At 42.2% G+C, this 20030-nt stretch overlaps 1 protein-coding gene across 2 annotated transcripts; it reads left to right on the top strand.

The window, feature by feature from the left end:
* Positions 1-129: 129 nt before the first annotated feature.
* Positions 130-10664, top strand: TRMU (tRNA mitochondrial 2-thiouridylase). 2 transcript variants are annotated; one of them, XM_053944192.1, is made up of 11 exons: positions 130-231; positions 698-863; positions 3058-3164; positions 3705-3827; positions 4932-5104; positions 6054-6107; positions 6636-6654; positions 7500-7600; positions 8628-8772; positions 9009-9091; positions 10245-10664. In XM_053944192.1, exons 1-11 carry the CDS (start codon positions 144-146, stop codon positions 10389-10391), a joined length of 1206 nt encoding a protein of 401 aa, XP_053800167.1. In that variant the 5' UTR covers positions 130-143; the 3' UTR covers positions 10392-10664. The 2 variants fall into 2 exon arrangements, with proteins under 2 accessions (XP_053800167.1, XP_053800166.1); XM_053944191.1 differs by having other exon boundaries at positions 6636-6702.
* The last annotated feature ends 9366 nt before the right edge of the window (positions 10665-20030 follow it).

Below are 20030 nucleotides of genomic sequence, written 5' to 3'. Positions count from 1 at the left end.
GGGGGCCAGAGGCCTCCCCGCTCCTCGTCCCGGCGCGTTCCCCTGCGGCTGCCGCCGCGGCCCGGCCCGGCCCGGCGCGCAGGCGCTGTGGGGAGCGCGGCGCTGTGGGGAGCGCGGGGCGGGCGGAAGCGGCGGCGGGGGCGATGCTGGCGGCCCAGGCGCGCCGCGTGGCCTGCGCCGTGTCCGGCGGCGTGGACAGCGCCGTGGCCGCGCTGCTGCTGCGCCGCCGAGGTGCGGGGCTGGGGCCGGGGCGGAGGGAGCGGGGGCAGTGAGGTCCGGCCCTGCCCTGTGCCGTGCTGTGCGGCCCGCGCGTCCCCTCTCGGTCCCCGCGCAGCCGGGTCCGGCCGGCGCCTCTCCCGCGCTCGGCCGCCCCCTCGGGCCGGTGGAGCGGCCCCAGGCCGGGCAGGGCAGCGCGGAGAGCCGGGCAGCGCGGGGGCGGCAGAACGGTCGTAAGAGAGCGGGCGGGAGATGTGACTTAGCGTCGCGTTAGGTTGCTGGAAGAGCTGGGATTAGCTATTACCTCGAGAAAAAAACAGCTATACAGTAACTGTAGTGTAAAACGTAGCACAGGGCTATCACATCTTTGGTAAAATCCCGATGGTAAATGGCTTATTAAAGCCATTCTTCAGAAACACAGGCTTTGTGTCCAGGCTGCAAGAACTTTACTTTCTAAGTAATTCTTGCCTTCATTTCATAGGTTACCAGGTGACAGGTGTGTTTATGAAGAACTGGGACCCTCTGGATGAGCAGGGAGCTTGCTCCATTGACAGAGATTGTGAAGATGCTTATCGGGTGTGCCAGAAGCTTGATATCCCGTTTCACCAGGTTTCCTATGTGAAGGAATACTGGAATGAAGTATTCAGGTAGAAACACATTTACAATAGCTGGTCTTTCAGTATATTACGGTATATAATACACTGATATATATGTGGTATTGTGTTACAACGAAAAGTAAGAATGGACAGATAATGAGCAATGGCAATTCATTGCAGTTTTATCAATGCTAAGAGAAAGCCTTGAAGCCTGTTAAATATTGAGGAATGTTTTTTTCTCTTGTTTGTATTTATGGTCAGAATTTATATTTTGCTTTTAATCTGTTATTTTTTTTTAGTTAGTAAGAGATTTCTGCTTGTATGAGTGTGTAGCAATTGCTTTCTTGCAGCTTATTTCTTCAGCTGCTGATGTACCGGCCCAACCTTACTGCAACTTGAAAAAAAAGTTATTTAAAGGGGTACTGTTAATGTATATGTGTGTAATTTACGCAGTGCATTTTGCACACATAATGTATGCTGAATCCAGTTAAGCACAAAATGATTGTGACCTAGCCTTGCTTCTTTAAACTTAGAACAAATCTGAAACTGTTCTCTAAAGAGGGTGCTCAGATTTTCTGTGAATTTGTTGCACTTTAAGCGAAGTTCTACATAGGAAAAGCTGAGAGATTTTTGTAGAAGGTAGGACAAGAAGGGGCACGTTGGTATAACAGCATAATTTATCTTTATGCACTGGACATAAAAATTGTACATAAAAATTGTTCCCTGGTCTTCATCATCGCCCTTTAAGTAGTGCTGTTATTACCTTACATGAAACTGAGGATTAACCTGGTCATGCTACTTGTACTGCATGTTGAAATGGCATCAAGCTGAGCACCAAACTTTTAGACAGTCAGTTAAAAAAACAGCAAAACAGCTCTTTTCTGGGGAAGATAACTCCATTTTTCCCCTTTTGGTGTGAGAGATCGAGTAAGTGCTACTAAACTTCTTGGAGTTTATTAGTACAGTGTTTCCTAAGATTCTGTTACAAGTGTCTTTGTTTCAAAATCCTTTTTTCTTTACTGTCATCACTGATCTTAAATTTACTCCTCCTCTGGATCTCTCTTTAAAGAGTTATTCTTATATATATTCTTATATATAAAAACACCTGTTCTTATATATAAAACACCTTTTATCGCAAGAACTGTTCCAGGTCTTGTCTTTTCCATGGTTTATGCAAAGACTGCTTCAGTTCATTCTGTCAGAAAGAGCCAGTAGACACCCTTCATTGCCCTTTCTCTGGTTCTGTGCTTTACTAGAAGCTGTCAATTGGTGTGAGGGTGGCTTTGTGGTGAAACCTTTATAGAACTCCGAGGGTACCGTAAGAGTCAGGTGTGAGACTGCAAGAGAGAGGCAGCTCTGGGTAGACCAAGGTGATTTAATTATTAATATGAGTTGTTGAATTCATAACTTTTAAAAAGGATTTAGAGAAACTAAGAGATATGTTGCTTTATTTTCTATTTTTTAATGTAGTGTCACGTGGTAAGGAAGAAGCAATTGGTTCTGTTTCAGATGGAGAAAAGTAAAACCAAGTAATAAGATTGCTGTTGTTCTTTTAAATCCAGTCTGCCCTCAGTTCTTGAGTGCAGGGGCTACTGACAACAACCTGACAAAATGATGCAGCGATAAGGCCTTTTGATATCTCAGGGTAGCATTGTATGGTGGTTTAATTTCATTAGTTATTATTTCAGCGTTTTCTTAGTAATTATGCAGCAGTGTAAAACTACAATATAACTTCGAGAAACTTAGAATTTCTGGAAGGGAAAAAAAAAAGGACAGGAAAAAGTCTCTAAGCCCCATGAGTGGCTGCTTGTGGTGACCTTATTGCAGCTGAAGTTACTGTCTGTTCAGCTGAGACACTCCTGGTGTGTACCACCATATTGTCCCACTGAATCATTAAATAGGGTTGTTTAATTCTGAAGGTAAGTATTCTGTGAGAGATGAGTAGGATGTGCACAGTGGACAGTCACATCTGCCCAGAGGGAATATTAATTTAATAAAGCAGGGTCACAAGATTGTAAGTGATAATTTGACCCTGTCCTCAGTGCACTTTGTAGAAAATCTTCCAAACATTGTTTTTTTGCACAGCAAAATCTAATGGATCATTTATTTCTGACATAAAATGTTTACGGTGACTGGGTCTTCTCTGGAATTGGGACTCAGCCTCTTATATTTGAACACTGTCCAGTTTCTGATAGTATTATCCATGTTAATGATTCTTATAGACATTTGAGTCTTTATTTTACAGTGACCTCTTAAAAGAGTATGAATTGGGAAGGACGCCTAATCCTGATATTTTGTGTAACAAGCACATCAAATTCAACTACTTTCTGCATTATGCTATGGATAACCTTGGTAAGGCATTTTCCAGTGTGTCAGTGCAGGGTGTGTGCCATGGAAATGCTTAAAGGAAACAAACTCCTTAAAAGGTGGAGAAATACATGAGTTCATGTGCGTGCCTAACTCATATCTCTGTAGTTGTGTGTCAATCATTGCAAATTATTTGGTTTTAAGATTGCTTTTACATAAAGAATCATAGAATGGTTCAGGTTGGGAGGGACCTTTAAAGTTCATCTAGTCCAGCTCCCCTGCCCTGGGCAGGGACATCTTCCACTAGATTAGGTTGCTCATATGTAGGAACAGATTTATTTCAGGGACCTAACCATTAAGTTTTACATTCTTAGGTGGTCCTTAAAGTACAAAGGCACAAGTGCTAGCATGCTGGTGAATAGTTTGCATTATTTAAATAGCAGGAGACCAATTATTGTCAGTATAAGACTTCTCTATAGGTTTCTTTGGTTTCTGCTTTTCTTACTGTGTGTTTGCATTTGTGTTTTGAATTTGATCTTCAAGTTTGTGCCTTTATGTTATGTTTGGTTTTTCTTTCTTTAATAGGAGCAGATGCAATTGCTACTGGGCATTATGCCAGGACCTCACTGGAGGATGAGGAAGTGTTTCAGCAGAAATATACAAAAAGACCACAGAGGCTTTTCAGAAACCGTTTTGAAGTTAGAAATAGTAAGTTGTTTCTTCATTTCATGTTTTGTCCTACATATGAAAGAGAAATTTAAACTATATTTGGTGTCACAGAATCAGGGATGTTTGTGACCTTACACACAATGATTACCGATTAAACCCCAGCCTTTGTAGATGGTTGTTTGTGCTAAACAAGGGTATTTAAATTTACTGGAAATGACCCTGACTTGTCAAGCATTGCATTTTCTTGTTTTAAGAGTCAGATGAATGTCTGATATATGGCAAGAAGCATGTTATCCCCAAAGGGAAAAAACCTTGTAAGTTAAAGCTTTGCGAAGCTGCCAGAGTGATGATTTTACGTTAGAGATTCCCTGCTTTCATTTGTCCACCACTGGACTTAAAGGGGTTTATTTTTTTCTTTATTTTAATTTTACCTCTGGAAAGTTGAAATAGTCCCACCTGGACCCACGATCAATATATGACAGACTGTGGTTTGCAGATGTTGTGTGTTGTGATGAGCTTCCTTGCCCCATGACTTAGATTTTGTATCTCCAGTTGTAACTGCACTATTGGCCTCTAGTTTGTGTGTCAGAGTCAAGAAACACGTAAGTAGTGTTTGGACAACAGCAGAGCTATTAATTTTAAAGAGAGGGGGCAGAACGTGATTGATAAACTACCAATTTTATTTCATTTGGGTAATCGGGAGATTTCATCTATTTTAAAGAAAAAGGTCAAACTCTCATCTCTGAGCATTGGTAATAACTCCACAGGCTGCTCAAATCATTGATTTCTAGTAGGGTGATTTCAGGGCAAAACAGTGTTTTTCTGAAGAACTGTATACTCTAAGGTATGTAAATCTTCATTCTCTCTTTCACAGGAAATATGAAAGTTGTTTTTGTTTTTTGTATTGTTGATGTCCTTGCCAGTGATACATGCAGTATTGAAATAGATGAGGCAGTGAAAGTCTTTGTGGGATTCTGCATAGTACAAAATCTTCTAGATCTTTTTAGTAATGAGAAAATATCCAAATGTTTTTGTTAACATGTATTTGAAAATAATAAATCAGAAATGTTGATTGTCAAACAAAATCAATTTAAACTATTAATAGTAGTTATGTTGAGATGCTTTATGTGTTTCACTTTGCAGCTGTGAAACTCCTTCAAGGGGCTGACCTCTTTAAGGACCAGACCTTCTTTCTAAGTCAGATTTCACAGGATGCTTTGAGGAAAACCATCTTTCCTTTAGGGGATTTAACAAAAAGTTTTGTAAAGAAGATAGCAGCAGAACATGACCTTCATCACGTGCTAAAGAAAAAAGAGGCATGGTAACACTTAACACTCTTTTGATTTGTATTTCTCTCTAAAACGACTTTCTTGAACTTTTTGAACTTTAACCTGTGACAACTCATCCGTTTCTGATGGAAAAGAATAATATAATAGGTTGGGAAGCATTTTTCATAGCTGGCTACTTCCTTAAAAGTACTTTTAGGAGCTTATGGTTAGTTATAGTTGCAGGTATTTTGTCTGCTGCTGTATCTCAGAAGAATTAAGATGAAGGTCAATGTGTAGGATGTTATGAGCCTAAAGGAAAACATCCTCTGTCACAGCAAGGGAGAAGCTTTTGTTCTTTATTCTCCATAGCTTTTAAGAGCTTCCTCACTTAAAATTATTTCTCAATATGTCTTTAGAAATTGGATCATCCTGTTTGTCTACATTTACTTAAAAAAAAAAAAGTTATGTTTCTCTGAGAGCTAAGACTTCATGAGTTGATCTTAAAAACTGTAATGCAGGCAGTAGTTATGTTGCTGATGCTGCCTTGATTGCTTTTCATACTTATTATTCAGCCTCAGTAAATGAGGGTTTGAAGAATGTCAGCAGTAACTGGAAGGTAGAGAAAAGCCTATCTGGTTCTGGAAGTTTTATTTTTTTCAAGAGATGAACCATCATTGTATCATTTTGTTACTTTTGTACTTTAATATGAAAGAGTTGTCTGTTTTTAATATACATACAACCTAGTCAGCAAGGTTAATGTGTTTATTGAACAAATGTTCTAGTTCCTATCATCCCTCTTACTTCCGTGCTTACAGCTCTCACTTATTCTGTATAGAATTGGTTTACCTGTGTTGCAGCAGATGTGGATTTGTTTATGAGATGCCTAGGATAGTTTGGGATACACAAGAGGGAAAAAATCTTGGACAGATTATTAATAGACATTATTTCAAATGTTCTCTGTTTTTTTGGTATTCAACTCCATGTTTTTTTTTTTCAGAGTATGGGGGTCTGTTTCATTGGTGAAAGAAACTTTGAAAAATTCCTTCTGGAGGTAAGCAACACTAAATCTCTGACAATCTTTATTTTGTTCTGGTGTTCAGTTTTTAAAAGACTGTTTATAGAAAAATCTCTAGCAGCTTGTGGCCCACTGTAAGTAGCAATGTCCCACCTCCCTTTGCAGCCACAAGCCTAGTTAGAAGCTGACACCCACAGCCTGTAGAAAGTATCTCGTCCCTCTACCAACTGTCACTCATTTTCTGGAGCAAAAGAAGTGAACATGCACTCTTGTACCTGCCAGGCTCTCACAAATGCTTGGAATGTGAGAGAGACAAAGTGCTGGATCCTGCTGTCTCCTGACATATGTGAGGATAGGAGAAGTGAGGCCTAGAATTACTGCTCATAGGGACTGCCCTTCCTGCTTTTCTCTGAGAGCAGCATAAAGGAGTCAGTAAGCTGCTTGGGCAGAGTTTGCTTCTTGAAGAGTTGTTGTACAGCTTTGAGAGAATGTAGTGACAGAATCTGAAATACACTGTGAGTTTTTCTTGGGCTGTGTTGTGACTTACCTCTTCCTCTTTGTTAGTATTTGGAACCTCAACCAGGTAACTTTGTTTCCATTGAAGATAGGAAGGTGATGGGAAGACACAAAGGTAATTGTCTAACCTATCTTAATAACTTACTTTTAGATAAATGGAACAATACCGTTTACATTTGGAGGGACAAATTTTGGGAAATTCCAAAGGAGTCTACAGGTTTTACCCAGTTTGTTAAACTACGGAAAATTTGCTGTATACAATAGTAGAGCCTTGAACTACAATTGATTCTTGGTTATTTGTTCCGTATTGCAGGAAAGCAAATAATTATTATTACCCTGTTGATACTAAGTACTTCTTATTTTAATACCGAGAGACCATTCTTCACTTAATTCCTTCAAAATGGCTGTGCTTCAGTTCCATATTCTTTAGTACCAAAACTTTGCAGAAGAAAATGCACCTCAGTGATGCACAGAAGGACGAACATGGGCACCTCAACTTTTCCTTTTCTCCTGGGTGTTCTTCCTTTGCTGTCCTCAATTTAAGCTGCCAGAACTGAATTCCTCTCCCAAGTAATTTATGGTAATAATACTGGTACATAAAAGTAAGGGAGACTGGCAAGACTAAATGGTAGACAACCCACAAATTGAAACTGAAATAAATAAATGTATGTCTTTTATAAGACCTAAGAATGGCACAGTTGAAATGGATTAAGTTGTAATCTTTAGTTTGCGTTTCAGGTACAGATGAAATTTCAAGTAGATGTTAGTTTAGTTCGTGGCTGGCCCTCTAAGACAGCTTGGTTTGTTATTCTTTGTTTAGTAGTAAAGTTTTAGGGAAATGATTTTAATGTGTTCTTCGGATAGTAAGAGATGAAAAGTTGCTAGCAGCATTCCATTTTCATATTTCTTTAGGTTGGTTCCTCTTTACAATAGGCCAGAGGGCTCGGCTGGCAGGCCTCAAGGATGCTTGGTTTGTTGTAGACAAAGATGTCAGCACTGGAGATGTCTTTGTGGTGAGTTAATTAACACTTGGTTTGCAAATGACTGATGCATGCATTTTGTGACTGCTGCTGTATGGAACATGAGCCTAACCTGGGCAGAATTCTTGGCTTTCCTCTTGGGGGAAACAAGAACCAACTAGCGTAGCATCAGCAGATGTGAAACATCTTTTCCAAACAGGCTTTTCATGTGCACCAATTGTTTTAGATTTTGGCATAGAGCTTTTCCAAGCAAAGGGCAAATGCTGAAAAGAATCAGCCAATCTCTGAACTCTCATTTTCTACTCTAAAGCATGAGGGTTTTAGCTTAGTTATTATGATGTGGTTTATAAAATGTGTATTACCTTGGTTTATTATATACTGCTGTTTAGTTTTTCTGAGGAGACAGTGACACAGTTTTATAATTTTGAAAACGGAGGCAGAACATATATGATAAGTAATAAATAATTGGTATGTTAATAGCTAACCATATGAGGTGATGCAGAGTTCTGCAGCTTGCTAGCATTGATAATATTTCTTCCTGTTCATGCAGTTGTTATGCTTCCTGGATACTGATGTGATTATAATGAGGTGTTGTGCTACTTGTTGATGTGCCGGTGTGGGGGACTGCAAAAGTCAATCAAATGAGAATTGAGAAGAAACAGACAGAAGCACTAAGAAAAAATTTTATGTCCTGAAGCAAGTTTGTCAAAGGCAGTGCCTTTGCTGGGGAGGTGTTCATTTGGGAAATTGGCGAAGTGGGAGATAGCATCTTGTTGGGATAGGATAAAGAAGGTCAGATTTCTGAACCTAGCCTGAAGAAGGCAGAAATGCAATTGGAGGGAAAAGCATACAGGAGGAGAGACATGATTCTGAGGAGTAGAAAACTGACAAATCATTCAGGCTTGCTTTAGCCTAATTGAAATGCTAGCAAGTGTTTGCTTTCTTGCTCATATTGCCTTCATTTTGCTATGGCTTGATGCTTCTTCTGTATTTCATGCTTCACTTTACAAGTTACATGCTCTTTGGCAAAAACATCAGCAATAAATAAACGTGTTTTAAGGCACCATCAAGAGATCACCCTGCTCTGTACAGAGACCTCCTGCGGACAAACCGAGTGCACTGGATAGCAGAGGAACCTCCGGCAGAGCTGGTTAGAGAGAAGATGATGGAATGTCATTTCAGATTTCGGCACCAGATGGCACTGGGTAGTCAAACCTTGTTTTTCTTTTGTCTTACTCAGTTTGTGAAACTCTGGTAGTGTGTTCATGTAGTTCTGCAGTAATAGTGGATAGGTTTTGGCTTGGCCTTCCTGATTCTGCAGTGTCTTACAAAACAATTCTGTACAGTAGTATCTTGACTTAGATCTCTTTAGCCTTGGTTTTCCTTCTTCAACCTGAACATAATGGTTAACTGTCAGGTGTTTGATCATTTTCTGCTCTAGTGCCTTGTGTCCTGACTCTAAACCAAGATGGGAGTGTGTGGGTAACACTAGTGAAGCCAGCAAGAGCTATCACACCTGGACAGGTAAGTTATTAGAAGTAGTTTTCCTTCCATTTTTGTGTTTTACCTTACCTGGCTAGTAAAACAGAGTATCTTTTTTATTAGCTGGAGCAAAGTAATTAATTTATTTGCATGTGAGAGTGGTTAGCTCTCTTTTGACTATTTATCCACTATTTTAAGGGAGATTGTTTCTAGTTTTAAATGATTTGTTGTTATCTGTATAGTCTAAGAAACTTGTTTACAAATTTTAGAAATACATGGAAGCATCTCTGGTAATCAGTTGTATATGCAGAAATTGAAGCTGTTGTTGTTTGCAAGAAATAGATTTTAAAAGGCATTAATTTGGTAATTCCCTGCTTAATAAGGATTTAATGTTCAAACCTATTTAGTGAGACTCTGTCTGGTGAATTCCAGAGCTGAGAAGAGGTGCTGTGCCTAAAAGGGATGCCTTTTAACATTGCCAATATAAAGATACTCCATCACATACCAGTACACTGGCTCTCAAGCATTCCCTGCATCCCTTCTCCCGGCATACATTCTACCCACCCTCCCTGATACTTGGGGGCTTGTGGGATACATCAGGAGGGAAATTATCTAAGAACTGTTTGCAGTGGAGAGAAGCTGAGAAGAATCCAGCCAGAGCTTGTGAGAGGCATGAGAAGCCCCTGAGTGCCAGGAGCTGCTGAGCCTGTAGCCAGGCTCTGTACTGACATGTAGTGAGACAGGGCAGGAGGTCTGGGCTCCCCTCTGCTGCAGGAACCTGCTGAGCACATCAGGGAGCTCCAGTTGCTTCCTTGCAGATGGTCTGCTGCCACAGTCCTTAGTCCCTTTCTTGTTTTGACAAGTGCCACTGTAGGCTGGGCACAGTTTTCTGGGGAAGGTCCAGTGAAGATGCAGATGATGTTACATATGTCATCCCATTTGGAAAGGAAATTTTCCAGCACAATCCCTCTGCCTCAGTAACTGAAGAGTTTTGAGATAGCCTTGTAGAAGTTAATGATGAAATTTCCACCAACATGTTTATAAATTTACACTCATGTGAAACTACAAATCCTCTGTAATTTGGGGGTTTTTGTTTGTTTCAGTTTTTTTTTTAAGATTTAGACAGAACAGATAAAAATTGCTCATCATGGTTTTTGCAGCTGCTAAAAAGACTCTCCCTGTGTTTGTCTCCTAGTTTGCTGTGTTCTACAAGGGAGATGAGTGCCTGGGCAGTGGGAAGATCCTGAGGATGGGCCCATCAGTGTATACCTTGCAACAGGGCAAAAATCGAGAGGAGAGTCCAAAGAAAGAAGAGGCTGACAAAATAGAACCAGCAACATAACACCTGGGATTGTTTATTGAAGGACTTTGGAGAATTTGCTGCTTGAGAACAGTAAAACTATAATAAATGTGGTTCTTAAGGCCAGTTAACCAGAGAGTCCCAGCTCTTGACTGTTAGCACTGAAGGAGTTTAAAACTAAAGCCAGTCTGGTGCAGTTTTGCTGGAGTGTATGGTGCTGTTTATATTCATTAAAAAGGTGTTCTGTAATAACACATACAAGAATTTTAATACAAAAATCATGACTGAAATAATAAATCTATCTCTTTTATGTAAGTGAAATGCTTTTTTTCCCTTATTTAAAAGGACCTGTCCCTAGTAAAGTGCATATGTTATTTTACACTAAATGTATGTTTGTGCTTTGAACTCTGGGAGAGGAATGAATGATGTTTAAGTTCAGTATTTGGAATGAACTCCAGGCAACAGATACTTATTTTTCATTTTGCATAGTTTTATAAAAAATGCTTTGGATTCTTAAACTGTATTAAGTAGTCACTTCAGATGTTTACATAAAGTTACAAATCTTAGGGGATTAACAGTCTTGAGTGTTAAATGTTTTCACACAGCTGACTAATTTTCTGTTAACTGTTGAGATCTGAGGCTGTCCGCTTTGTTTCCTGGAGAACAGAATGCCTTGTGCTTGAGAAAAATGCAAATTCACATGAATTTCCTTATTGTGGATCAAGCTTAATATAGACCTGCTAATGATTGGATCTTGTCTCAAAATGGAGTGCTCTTAGGGAGAGCTGAATACTTCATCCAAAATAAATAGATTTATAAGGACTGGGTGCATATTGAGGACACACCAAGCTTATAGTAAAACTTCATTGCAGCAAGTTAGCAAAAATTAATTCCTGTCTTTCAGCATGGTGGTAGAAGGTAACTGTTCCTGAAGTATAGTTATGCAGGAGCAGGACTTCCTGGTGGTGTAGAATTTTGAGATTTTAACAGGCAGTGAGATCACAGGTTTGCTGAGAGCTGCTGAGCCAGTGCCTCACAGCAAGAAGGGTTAACCATGTCCTGCTTGTAGCACAGCTGGCATTGGATGCAATGAACATCTGCTACAGAACCTGCAGAACAGAGGATTTTTAATATATTCTCTGCTTCCCTCTTTTTGTTTAAGCATCCTTAACACTGGACACAAGAGTAACCCAGGATGGCTAATGCAGAAAATTCAGAAGGTAACATGGTGCAAACCTCTCCAGTAATGGTCTCTACTCACTTTATAGGCTCAGAGGACTTTGGTTTTTATCATCAGAAGTGAACCTCATGCTTCTGCTGAAGAATCATCATCTGAGGTGGAGGTGAATATGGATAATGTTTGATTACTACAGACTCGTTGTCTGAGAAGGGTGAAGGCTGCAGCTCAGCCTTTTGCCATGGTGACAAGCAAAGCCCTCTGACATGATGAAGTGATTGCTGCTCTTGCTCCCAATGACCTTCACCACACTGCTGCGAGCTAGGAGTTAGTGGGCAGTTGTGAAATCCAAATTGCAAATAACTTCTTGCATGGGATGCTTCACAAGAGGCTGCACGTGTGCAGCAACACCACACTTGCATGTTTATACCAGCATTTCCAAACAGCTTGGAAACAGGGAGGTAAAGGAGTGAGGTCAGAGCAGAGGTTGGTGCTGGGGTCAGGCAGCCATGTGCCCTACAAGGCACTGACACCATTACTCACACAGCCTTTGCCAAAGCTGGAATTTGGCCAAGATTAAGCTTGAATGGTGTAGGAGCAGTCTGGCAGGTCAATTTCCTGTTTCATATCTATTGCAGAAGATTAGCATCAATGTGCTTTTCAAAATTCATTGACTTGCCATTTTTTTGGTCATTTCTTCTGCCACTTTGGGCAACAAATTGCAAGCAGGTGATTTCACTTTCAAGTTGTCATTAGGCTTTTGAGGTCTTGAAATATTTGGTTTCAAGGACTCACATGCATAACTATTTAGAAAAGAACTTTTTCCTCCCAAAATAGAAAATGTGATAAGAAGATTAGGATCATGTAACTGAAAAACCACGAGTCGTGTCAGCTAAGGCTGGGTCTGAATTGTGATCTCTGTTGTGCCCTGTGAATATATTTGAAGCCTGTGTTTCTGAGTGTATAATGGCTGAAAGATTGCACTCCAAGTGCAGTTTTATTCCAGAAGTGCTGTTGTAAAACCTGACTTAATTGCACTCCTGGTTTTGCTCCATCTTGGCGGTGTTCCTGCCCCAGCTGGTGCTGGAGGACAGAAGTGTCCCCATGCAAGGAGAGCAGGGCTGTCCTGTGATTCTGTCTTCACCTGGTTAGGATCTTTGGAACATTGAGATGTTGCACAGGTGTGGTGAAGCATTTCATTTGCACTATGGCAGTGCAGTATACAGTCCAGCAGTAAATGCATTGTCTCTTAGTGTTTGCATTGGCTTTTGGGGCTGAGAGAAGCTGTCATCCTCCCATTTCAAAACTGAGTGTTCACTCTCTTTAGCTGCTTTCTCTCTTTAGCTGCAAACCACATGGAACAAAAGCTGCTGTTGTTTTTATAAAGCTTTATCCTTTTTAAAGTCTATATTTTTAGCATACTTCTAAGCAAAAAAAAAAAAAAAAAAAACCAGGATTTTGGATGCAGCATTAAAATTTGTACTTCTATATATGTGAATAATGAATGCAGCCCCTATGGACAAGGCTGAGCTTTCCCTGGAAGATGGGAGATGAGTGTGTGCAGCCTCCTGTGCAGACTCTGCTCCAAAGGCAATGAGGTGGGACTGGAGTGAAGGTTCACAGCACAGCCTCTGCTGCTGGGGATTTCAGGATCAGGCTGTTTCAGAGTAAAGGATACAATTTCCCCTTCCACCTTTATTCCCAAACCAGAATTTTCTAACCTCTCTTTGTCCAAAAGAGCCCTTTCAGCTTGGAGGCTTCAGCACAGGAAAGGTTGGGGAGGGTCTCTGCTGTCCCTGCTTTGCACGGGACTGTGTTGGGTTCTGCAGCCTGGGACGGCACAATGGGCTGCAGGGGGATGTCAGGGCCATCAAACACCCTCGGATTTAATTTTAAAACAAATTTATCCGTATTTATATGTATTTACATGCTTTAAAGCATTGAACAAAATGAAATTATCTATGATAAATGTGATAATCACACCCACGTGGTACACACCAGTGGTGCAGGGTGGTGATGTGCCATTTCCAGCTTCAGCACCAGGAGGCACCAGGGCATCACGGTTATCTCTCCCAACCATGGGCAACGTTGTTGGGAGATGGTGGCAATTAGCACATCTGTAGTTGTGAGTTTTCCCCTTTTGTTTTAGATTTTTGCTGAGCCAATGCATTGGAAGAATTGCTCCTCGGTGGGTTTGCTCACGGCAGGGATAAAGCTGCCCAGGCATGTCAGCACAGCCATGAGCTGGCTGAGAAGCAGCACCCTTTAAGAGCCAAACTGTCACTAGGGCTGGGCAGAGACCATGGTACAGGTCAGGACAGTGACGGCCTGGCAGCAGGGAAAACATACCTTTTCATCAGAGTTCGGGTTCTGCCTGCCCTCTTTCCCCTGTGCTAGGCTGTGCAGGTCATTTATTTCCTGGTCACTCTCAAATTTCATCTCATCTGGTGCTTGAATGGGTAGAGGTAAAAGGGAGATTTTTTTTTTTTTCTCTTGAGAACTAGTACCAGATTCTTACACTTTGAATGTGTGAGGATTCTGATGAACACTAACTTTTGAGGTTTTTCTTTTCTAAAATATCTTGCTTTTTACTACAGGCATAGCACCAGCTACAGAAACTTGAGAATACAAAAAGTGAATAGCCTCCTCATTCTTTGCAGCATACAGAGCAATTTCTCAGTACAAAAGAGCTTCCAACTCAATCTGCAAGTTTAAGGTCCTAGAAACAATGAAACTCGTGGACAGATACCCCTTAAACAGAGCCTACCTGGAGAAATTAAGTTTTTTTCGGGTGGCTGCCCCACTCTGATAGTTCAGTGGCACCTTTCCCATTCAATAGTGCCATCTTTTGAGGAGGCTCAGGAAAATAGCAGTCTTGTAATCACAGCATATCCATGGTGAAAAGAACAGAAGACCAACTTCCAGTAAGAAAATTCATCAAGAGAAAGGTGACCTGACTACTCTGTCCTGGGTTTCTCCACAAGAGCTGTGGGGACTCATGACAGAAATTCCTCTGGTGCTTTGCATTCCTGCAGGGCTCCTGGGTTTGTGTCCTTGGGGTTGCATGAGCTGGATGTAGTCTGCAAGCAGGGTTGGTGGCAGTTCTGGCTGGCAGATGGGACATCTGGGTTGTATAAAAAAACTTCAAGTTGGACTCCTAGACAAATGGTGAATTCTTCCTTTTCTCTAAGAATGCCCCTCGGGAGGAAAGAGATATATGTAGCACTGACTTTGTGGGGGCCAAGCTGCTTCATCCCTCTGTGCATCCAGTTCTCTTTTTATTTCAATGAAATTTGATCAGAGCAGAGTCAGGAAGTCCAGCCATGTCCTTGGGAGCAGGGAAGATGCCCCATGCTCTTCCTTGTGGCAGGTACTGTAGAGATTTCCTCTGTCTGCCTCCCAGTCTGCTGTGTTCTCCAGGGCTGATAAACCAGCACAGCAGGAAAATCCTGGGCTGTGCCCATTTCTCAGTGCAACACAGGAGGAGAGACTGAGTGAAAACCAGTGATGGAATATTTCTTCTCTCATTTGAAGGCCTTCAGTGAAATTTGCATCTAAAAAAGGGTAGCATAGATCTCTTTGGAAATCTGTCTCAAAGGCTGTGTCCCCAGCCCTGCTGCAGCTCCTGCCTGGTGGCAAAGCAAACTCAGCTGGTCTGGTATGGTCTCATTTCACTGGATGAGGCTTTGTATGAAACTATAAACATCAAAGAAGGATGGATTGTAAACATAAAATGGACTGGTATGCAGAAATAGAGGTATTTTTTATTTTAATCTAGTCACTTAACTACTCTTCACACATTTTTATCTCTCCTCTCTGAGAGTACACGAAGGACTCTATAGGCTATGTCACACCAACAGTTCCATGCCTGTTAGCAAATTTGCTATATGTAGTAAAACTGTGACCAATCTATTACAAGTTTGAAAGCTTTCAGGTGTGGCTTTTAAACTGAGAATCATTTTACGTACTATTAGTACTTATTCATATATAATACCTTTAGAAATAAATCAGAATAATCTACACTGGGTTTAAATATTAAAGGTGTTCTATGGTGTAAGATTGTTACACTGAGTTAGTTTTACACCTAGCTTTTAGGGTGTAAAGGAGACAGCACAAGAAGAATCTCTGAACTGATTAGTAGCCAGGTGTTGAGCTTTATTTAACACACAACCATTTCATGGAGCAGAGACTGTCCTCATGTGGTGTGTCTCCTCTGCGCTGCAATGCAACAGAGGTGCTTGAGCTCCAGAGCAAGCAGGGGAATTTGATACTGAGAGCTGAGACCAATGACTTTTAAGGTGGCTCCCTGCAAGCTGCCTTCTTTCTGAGGCCAGAGGCGAGCATCACTGATGGATGAGGAGAAACATGTAAATACTGTCTAAGCACAATAGATTGATCCTGGGAATTAGAGCAGGCAGCTCCGGTGCTTCTTGGCACAACTGTCGAAGGCTTTAATTACAATGGACTTATTGTAGCTAATGCTGCTGTACTGAGCACCTGCCATGAAAAGACAGCCCAGCAGAGGCCAGGCTTGAAGCTCCCACGTTAAACCTCCTAAGAGGCATGTTTAACACAAATGGAGCTTGCAGAATCCCAAGGGATGCATGGTGTATCTGTGAATCACCACAGAGGCAAACTAAACACTCTGCAAGAAACAGGAGTGCTTTGTTACTGGTCTGCTCCAGCAAAGGAAGAGCCTTGACAGAAGCCCCTTTGGGTTTACCTCAGTTGTGATGGCACTGGCTCTGTCACAGATCTGCCCACAGGGAAGTGATGCAGATGGATGCTTGAGGACCTGCCCTGTCACTGTGCTTGGCATAACCTAGATAAGATCAGCCAGGAAAATGTTTTTACTTGGACAACCCAGTGGAGAAAGCTGTGTGTCAGGAGTGCTTTGATGGCATCTCAGTCCCTCCTGACCACCTGCTCACTCCCATTCATTTGGCCATTTTGTGCCAGCAGTATGAACCCCTAAAGCCCCTAAGCCAAATGGACTTTTCCCTGATCCTTTCCATCCCTGAAACCTGTGTATCTGTAAGTGATGGAGTTAACCATTCTAGGCATTTTTGATTGTTTTATCCAGGAAATAAACATGTAATAAAAGGTATTGATTTTTCTCAAAATCAATGGCCAATTTATGGCTTCCTCTGGAAACTGTTCACTTTGCTGGCTCCCAACCACAGCTGCTGCTGCTTTGTATGGGATTCAGTGGGATGTTCCTAACCTGAATGGAATGGATCATTCACAAGGACCCTCTGCTTCAGCTGCTCTATTTATACATACACAGGACTTCCCATGCTCACTGTTTCCTTGAGTGTATGAATATTTAACAAAAACAGAGACCCAACTCTATGTTCTGTGCTTGGAAAGCACAATACAGGCTGAACATGCAAACAAGATCATTCAAATTGAACTTCAAAAGAGCTTCCATCAAATGACCAAAAGCAAGAGGTTTTCCTACACGCTAAGCCAAGGGGTTGGTGAGTTTGCAAACTGTTACATCTTTAGAGGGGAAAAGCCCCAGCCTGTAAGAAACTAGTACGGCAAACCACCCAGCTGGTTGCACTACAACTATTTTAATGAAAGAGGGTGGTAGCACCTAGAAAGCCAGAGCTGTGAGCTTCTATTTTCTGGGTGCATCTCATGTAAAATGATGGCTTTGAGGAGGTCAGGAGGGGCCCCAGAAGCATGCCAGGGCATGCTGGGCAGGGCAGCCCCACGTTTTGGCCAAGGATGGCCCTGGGACATGTGGCAGCTGTCAGGAGACAGGGCACCTCTGACCTTCAGCACAGTTCTCTCCCTAAGAGGGGTCTCAGCTCTGCTCCACCTCTGCAGTATCTCCTGACCCTGGGCTCTCACAGCACCTCCATGAAGCATCAGTCCACAGGGAAATCAGTCTGGGCCTCCCTTCAAATAAAGACAATGTGTTGAGACTGCAAAATTTTAGTTTGAAGGAGTGGATACTCTGTTCAAAAGTATCTTCGAGCAGAGGGATGGCAGCAGCAGATGTCTGACCAAGGCAGAAGGCTCACACCAGCACAGTACAGAGCTCTGGGGGTTCCTGGGGGCACGTACAAACGCTTTGAAGTATTTAGAAGACAATCATAAATTAACATGGTCTCTGCCACACACACTTCAGATTAATCTAATTTTCTTTAATACAGTGCCTGGCACGGTGGATAAAGGAGCAGCAGCAGCAGATGGAGCGTGTCTTCAGCAAATGGTTTGATACTGCCCCACACTCTATTCTTATACACAAAACACTGTCAGTGCAGCTGATGTTAATTGATATGAGGTAGGTGCAAAACTTGCTTGGCAAGAAGTGTTACAACAGCCCTCTTGGGCTTAGTTTTATTTGGTATTTTCATTCATAGTTTGAATGATAAAATAAAAGGTAGCTTCTAAAGGTTGTAGATGCTGCCTTCAGGCATCCTCATGGACAGGACTAAAATCCAAAATGAGTATGAGAAACTGGAGGATGGATTGAAAAATCAATAGGCAAAAATGGAAAAGGATCCAGTACAAATTGCTTCTTTTAGGGAGGAGAAGTGAGTTGCACATGTGTGAACAGGAGCATAAAGGCAGGGCAGAACCTCTGCAGAGGAGGCTGTGAGGCCCAAATGCATCCCAGACTGCTCCTGGAGCTGCAGGTGGTGTTGGTGAGGACAGTGGTGATATCTCACCAGGGCTACTGGGGATCTCCTTTCTGTGTTCCCCCAAACCCTGGCAGGAGCATCCTCTGCAGCTGAGCGGGCTGCGTGCCTAAGCATGGCATAAGGATTCAGACAAATGAACTCATCATCCTCAGAAATGCTATTGCAGACTATTGGCAATTCTACTGGAATTATTGTTTACGACTTTTAGACAGATCCCTGAGTATATCTGAAGATATTTGAGTATATTGAGTTGTTGAAGAGGCTGGGCTACATGACTGCTTATGTTACTGCAGCCTTACCATGCCATGCTGCTGCCAGTGGTGCATCTCTTATGGAACTTTTTGCTACAATTTGCTTAGGCCAAGTATCATTGTAAAGATTAGGACAGGAAAAGTGAATGAAATGGAGATTTCTTAAATTATTTTCTTTTTTGGGGGGTGTTGGCAGGCCTACTGCTTTGCATTTGGTGCACTGCTCTGGTCTCTTCTCTCCCTTCTACCACCAAAAAGGTTATCATTGACCTGGTAATGGGTTGAAGAAGGGCAAGAAGGAAGGGTAAAAGGTACAGCAGAGTTTCTGCACATGGAACAGTTACAGGGATCCAAGCTGCCCAGCTGGAAAGAGATTACTTAAGTGCTCTAGGACAGAGCCTGTCTCTATCTTTGACCTGGAGAAGGTGATTGAGAGATGATTATCACTGCCTCTCCTGCTGCAATCAGCAAAGGTGTAGGGGACAGCAATGAAGCTGAAGGAATAATTTTTTCTTGTTGCTTGTGACTGAATCAGGCAGCCTGCTGTGTACTAGAAGTTTAAATGGATCCAAAATAACATGAGAGATGTATGAGGGAAGTAGATGTGTTGCTGGAGACAAGCACAACCCCTCCCTCTGGGAAGCCCTGAGCTGCAGAGAGCTGGGGGCTGTGGACCCTGCAGGGGCCACCTTGCCACGTAACGTGTGTCTGATAATCCTCTTTTCCTAAACATATGCTGTAGGTCGCTACTGGAGACAGGATCACAGGCTGGTCTCCCTTCACTAACCTGCTTATGTGAAAGCCTGAGGCTTATTTCTGCTTCTCCACAGAATGGTGAACTAATACTTGAGAAAAAACTCAGTGTTTCACCAAATAATGCACTTGTACAATAAAATTAAAAACAGTTTCCCTTTGGGATAATTACTTGAGTTTGTTTAATGGCAAGTTTTGGCAGAGCTGTTTCCAAGTAGAAGATCCTGAAGATTTGATTTTCTTCTAAGTCAGTAGCCAGGCTCTCTCCACCTGGCTTCACACTGGCCAGTTGACACTGAGAAATACTTTTATTTCCAGGAAGCTGGCAAGATATGCAGGTCACTGCTGTGCCTTGTGAGAAGAATCAATGAGGATTTGCACAATAGCCTGGAAAGGACTGAGTGAGCAGGACCATGGCTTGGGAGAGCCAAGGATGGAGCCCAGACTGTCCGAGAAGGCCCTTGTCACTCACTGCAGGCTGTCGTGGGCTGGGCTGGCTGTCACTGCCCTCAAGCTGCTCTCACACATCCTTTTCTAAATCTGATGCTTTCCTGGTGATCTGCTTTGCTCTGGGTTTGCTGAGGGCATTTCTCTTCCGTGGACCATGTCCCACGTCTGAAAGATTCCGCAGGCTTGGACTGAAATGCGATGCACACTGTGGCATCCTCTGCCAGCACAGGGCCCTGGGCTGCAAGGGGATGTGCACTGGCTGGTTGGTGCTGTACAGCCTCTGCTGAGATGGGCACCTGGATGTTCCTGCTCCTGCTAATCCCCAGGAAATGCCATTTGGACCCTCATTATCTGCGTTGCACTTAAAAATAAACCACCAGAGGAAGAATACAAG

Source organism: Vidua chalybeata, chromosome 5, assembly GCF_026979565.1.
Source record: "Vidua chalybeata isolate OUT-0048 chromosome 5, bVidCha1 merged haplotype, whole genome shotgun sequence".
In the NCBI taxonomy this organism is placed as follows: Eukaryota; Metazoa; Chordata; class Aves; order Passeriformes; family Viduidae; genus Vidua; species Vidua chalybeata.
This window is presented reverse-complemented; position numbering and strand designations above follow the sequence as displayed.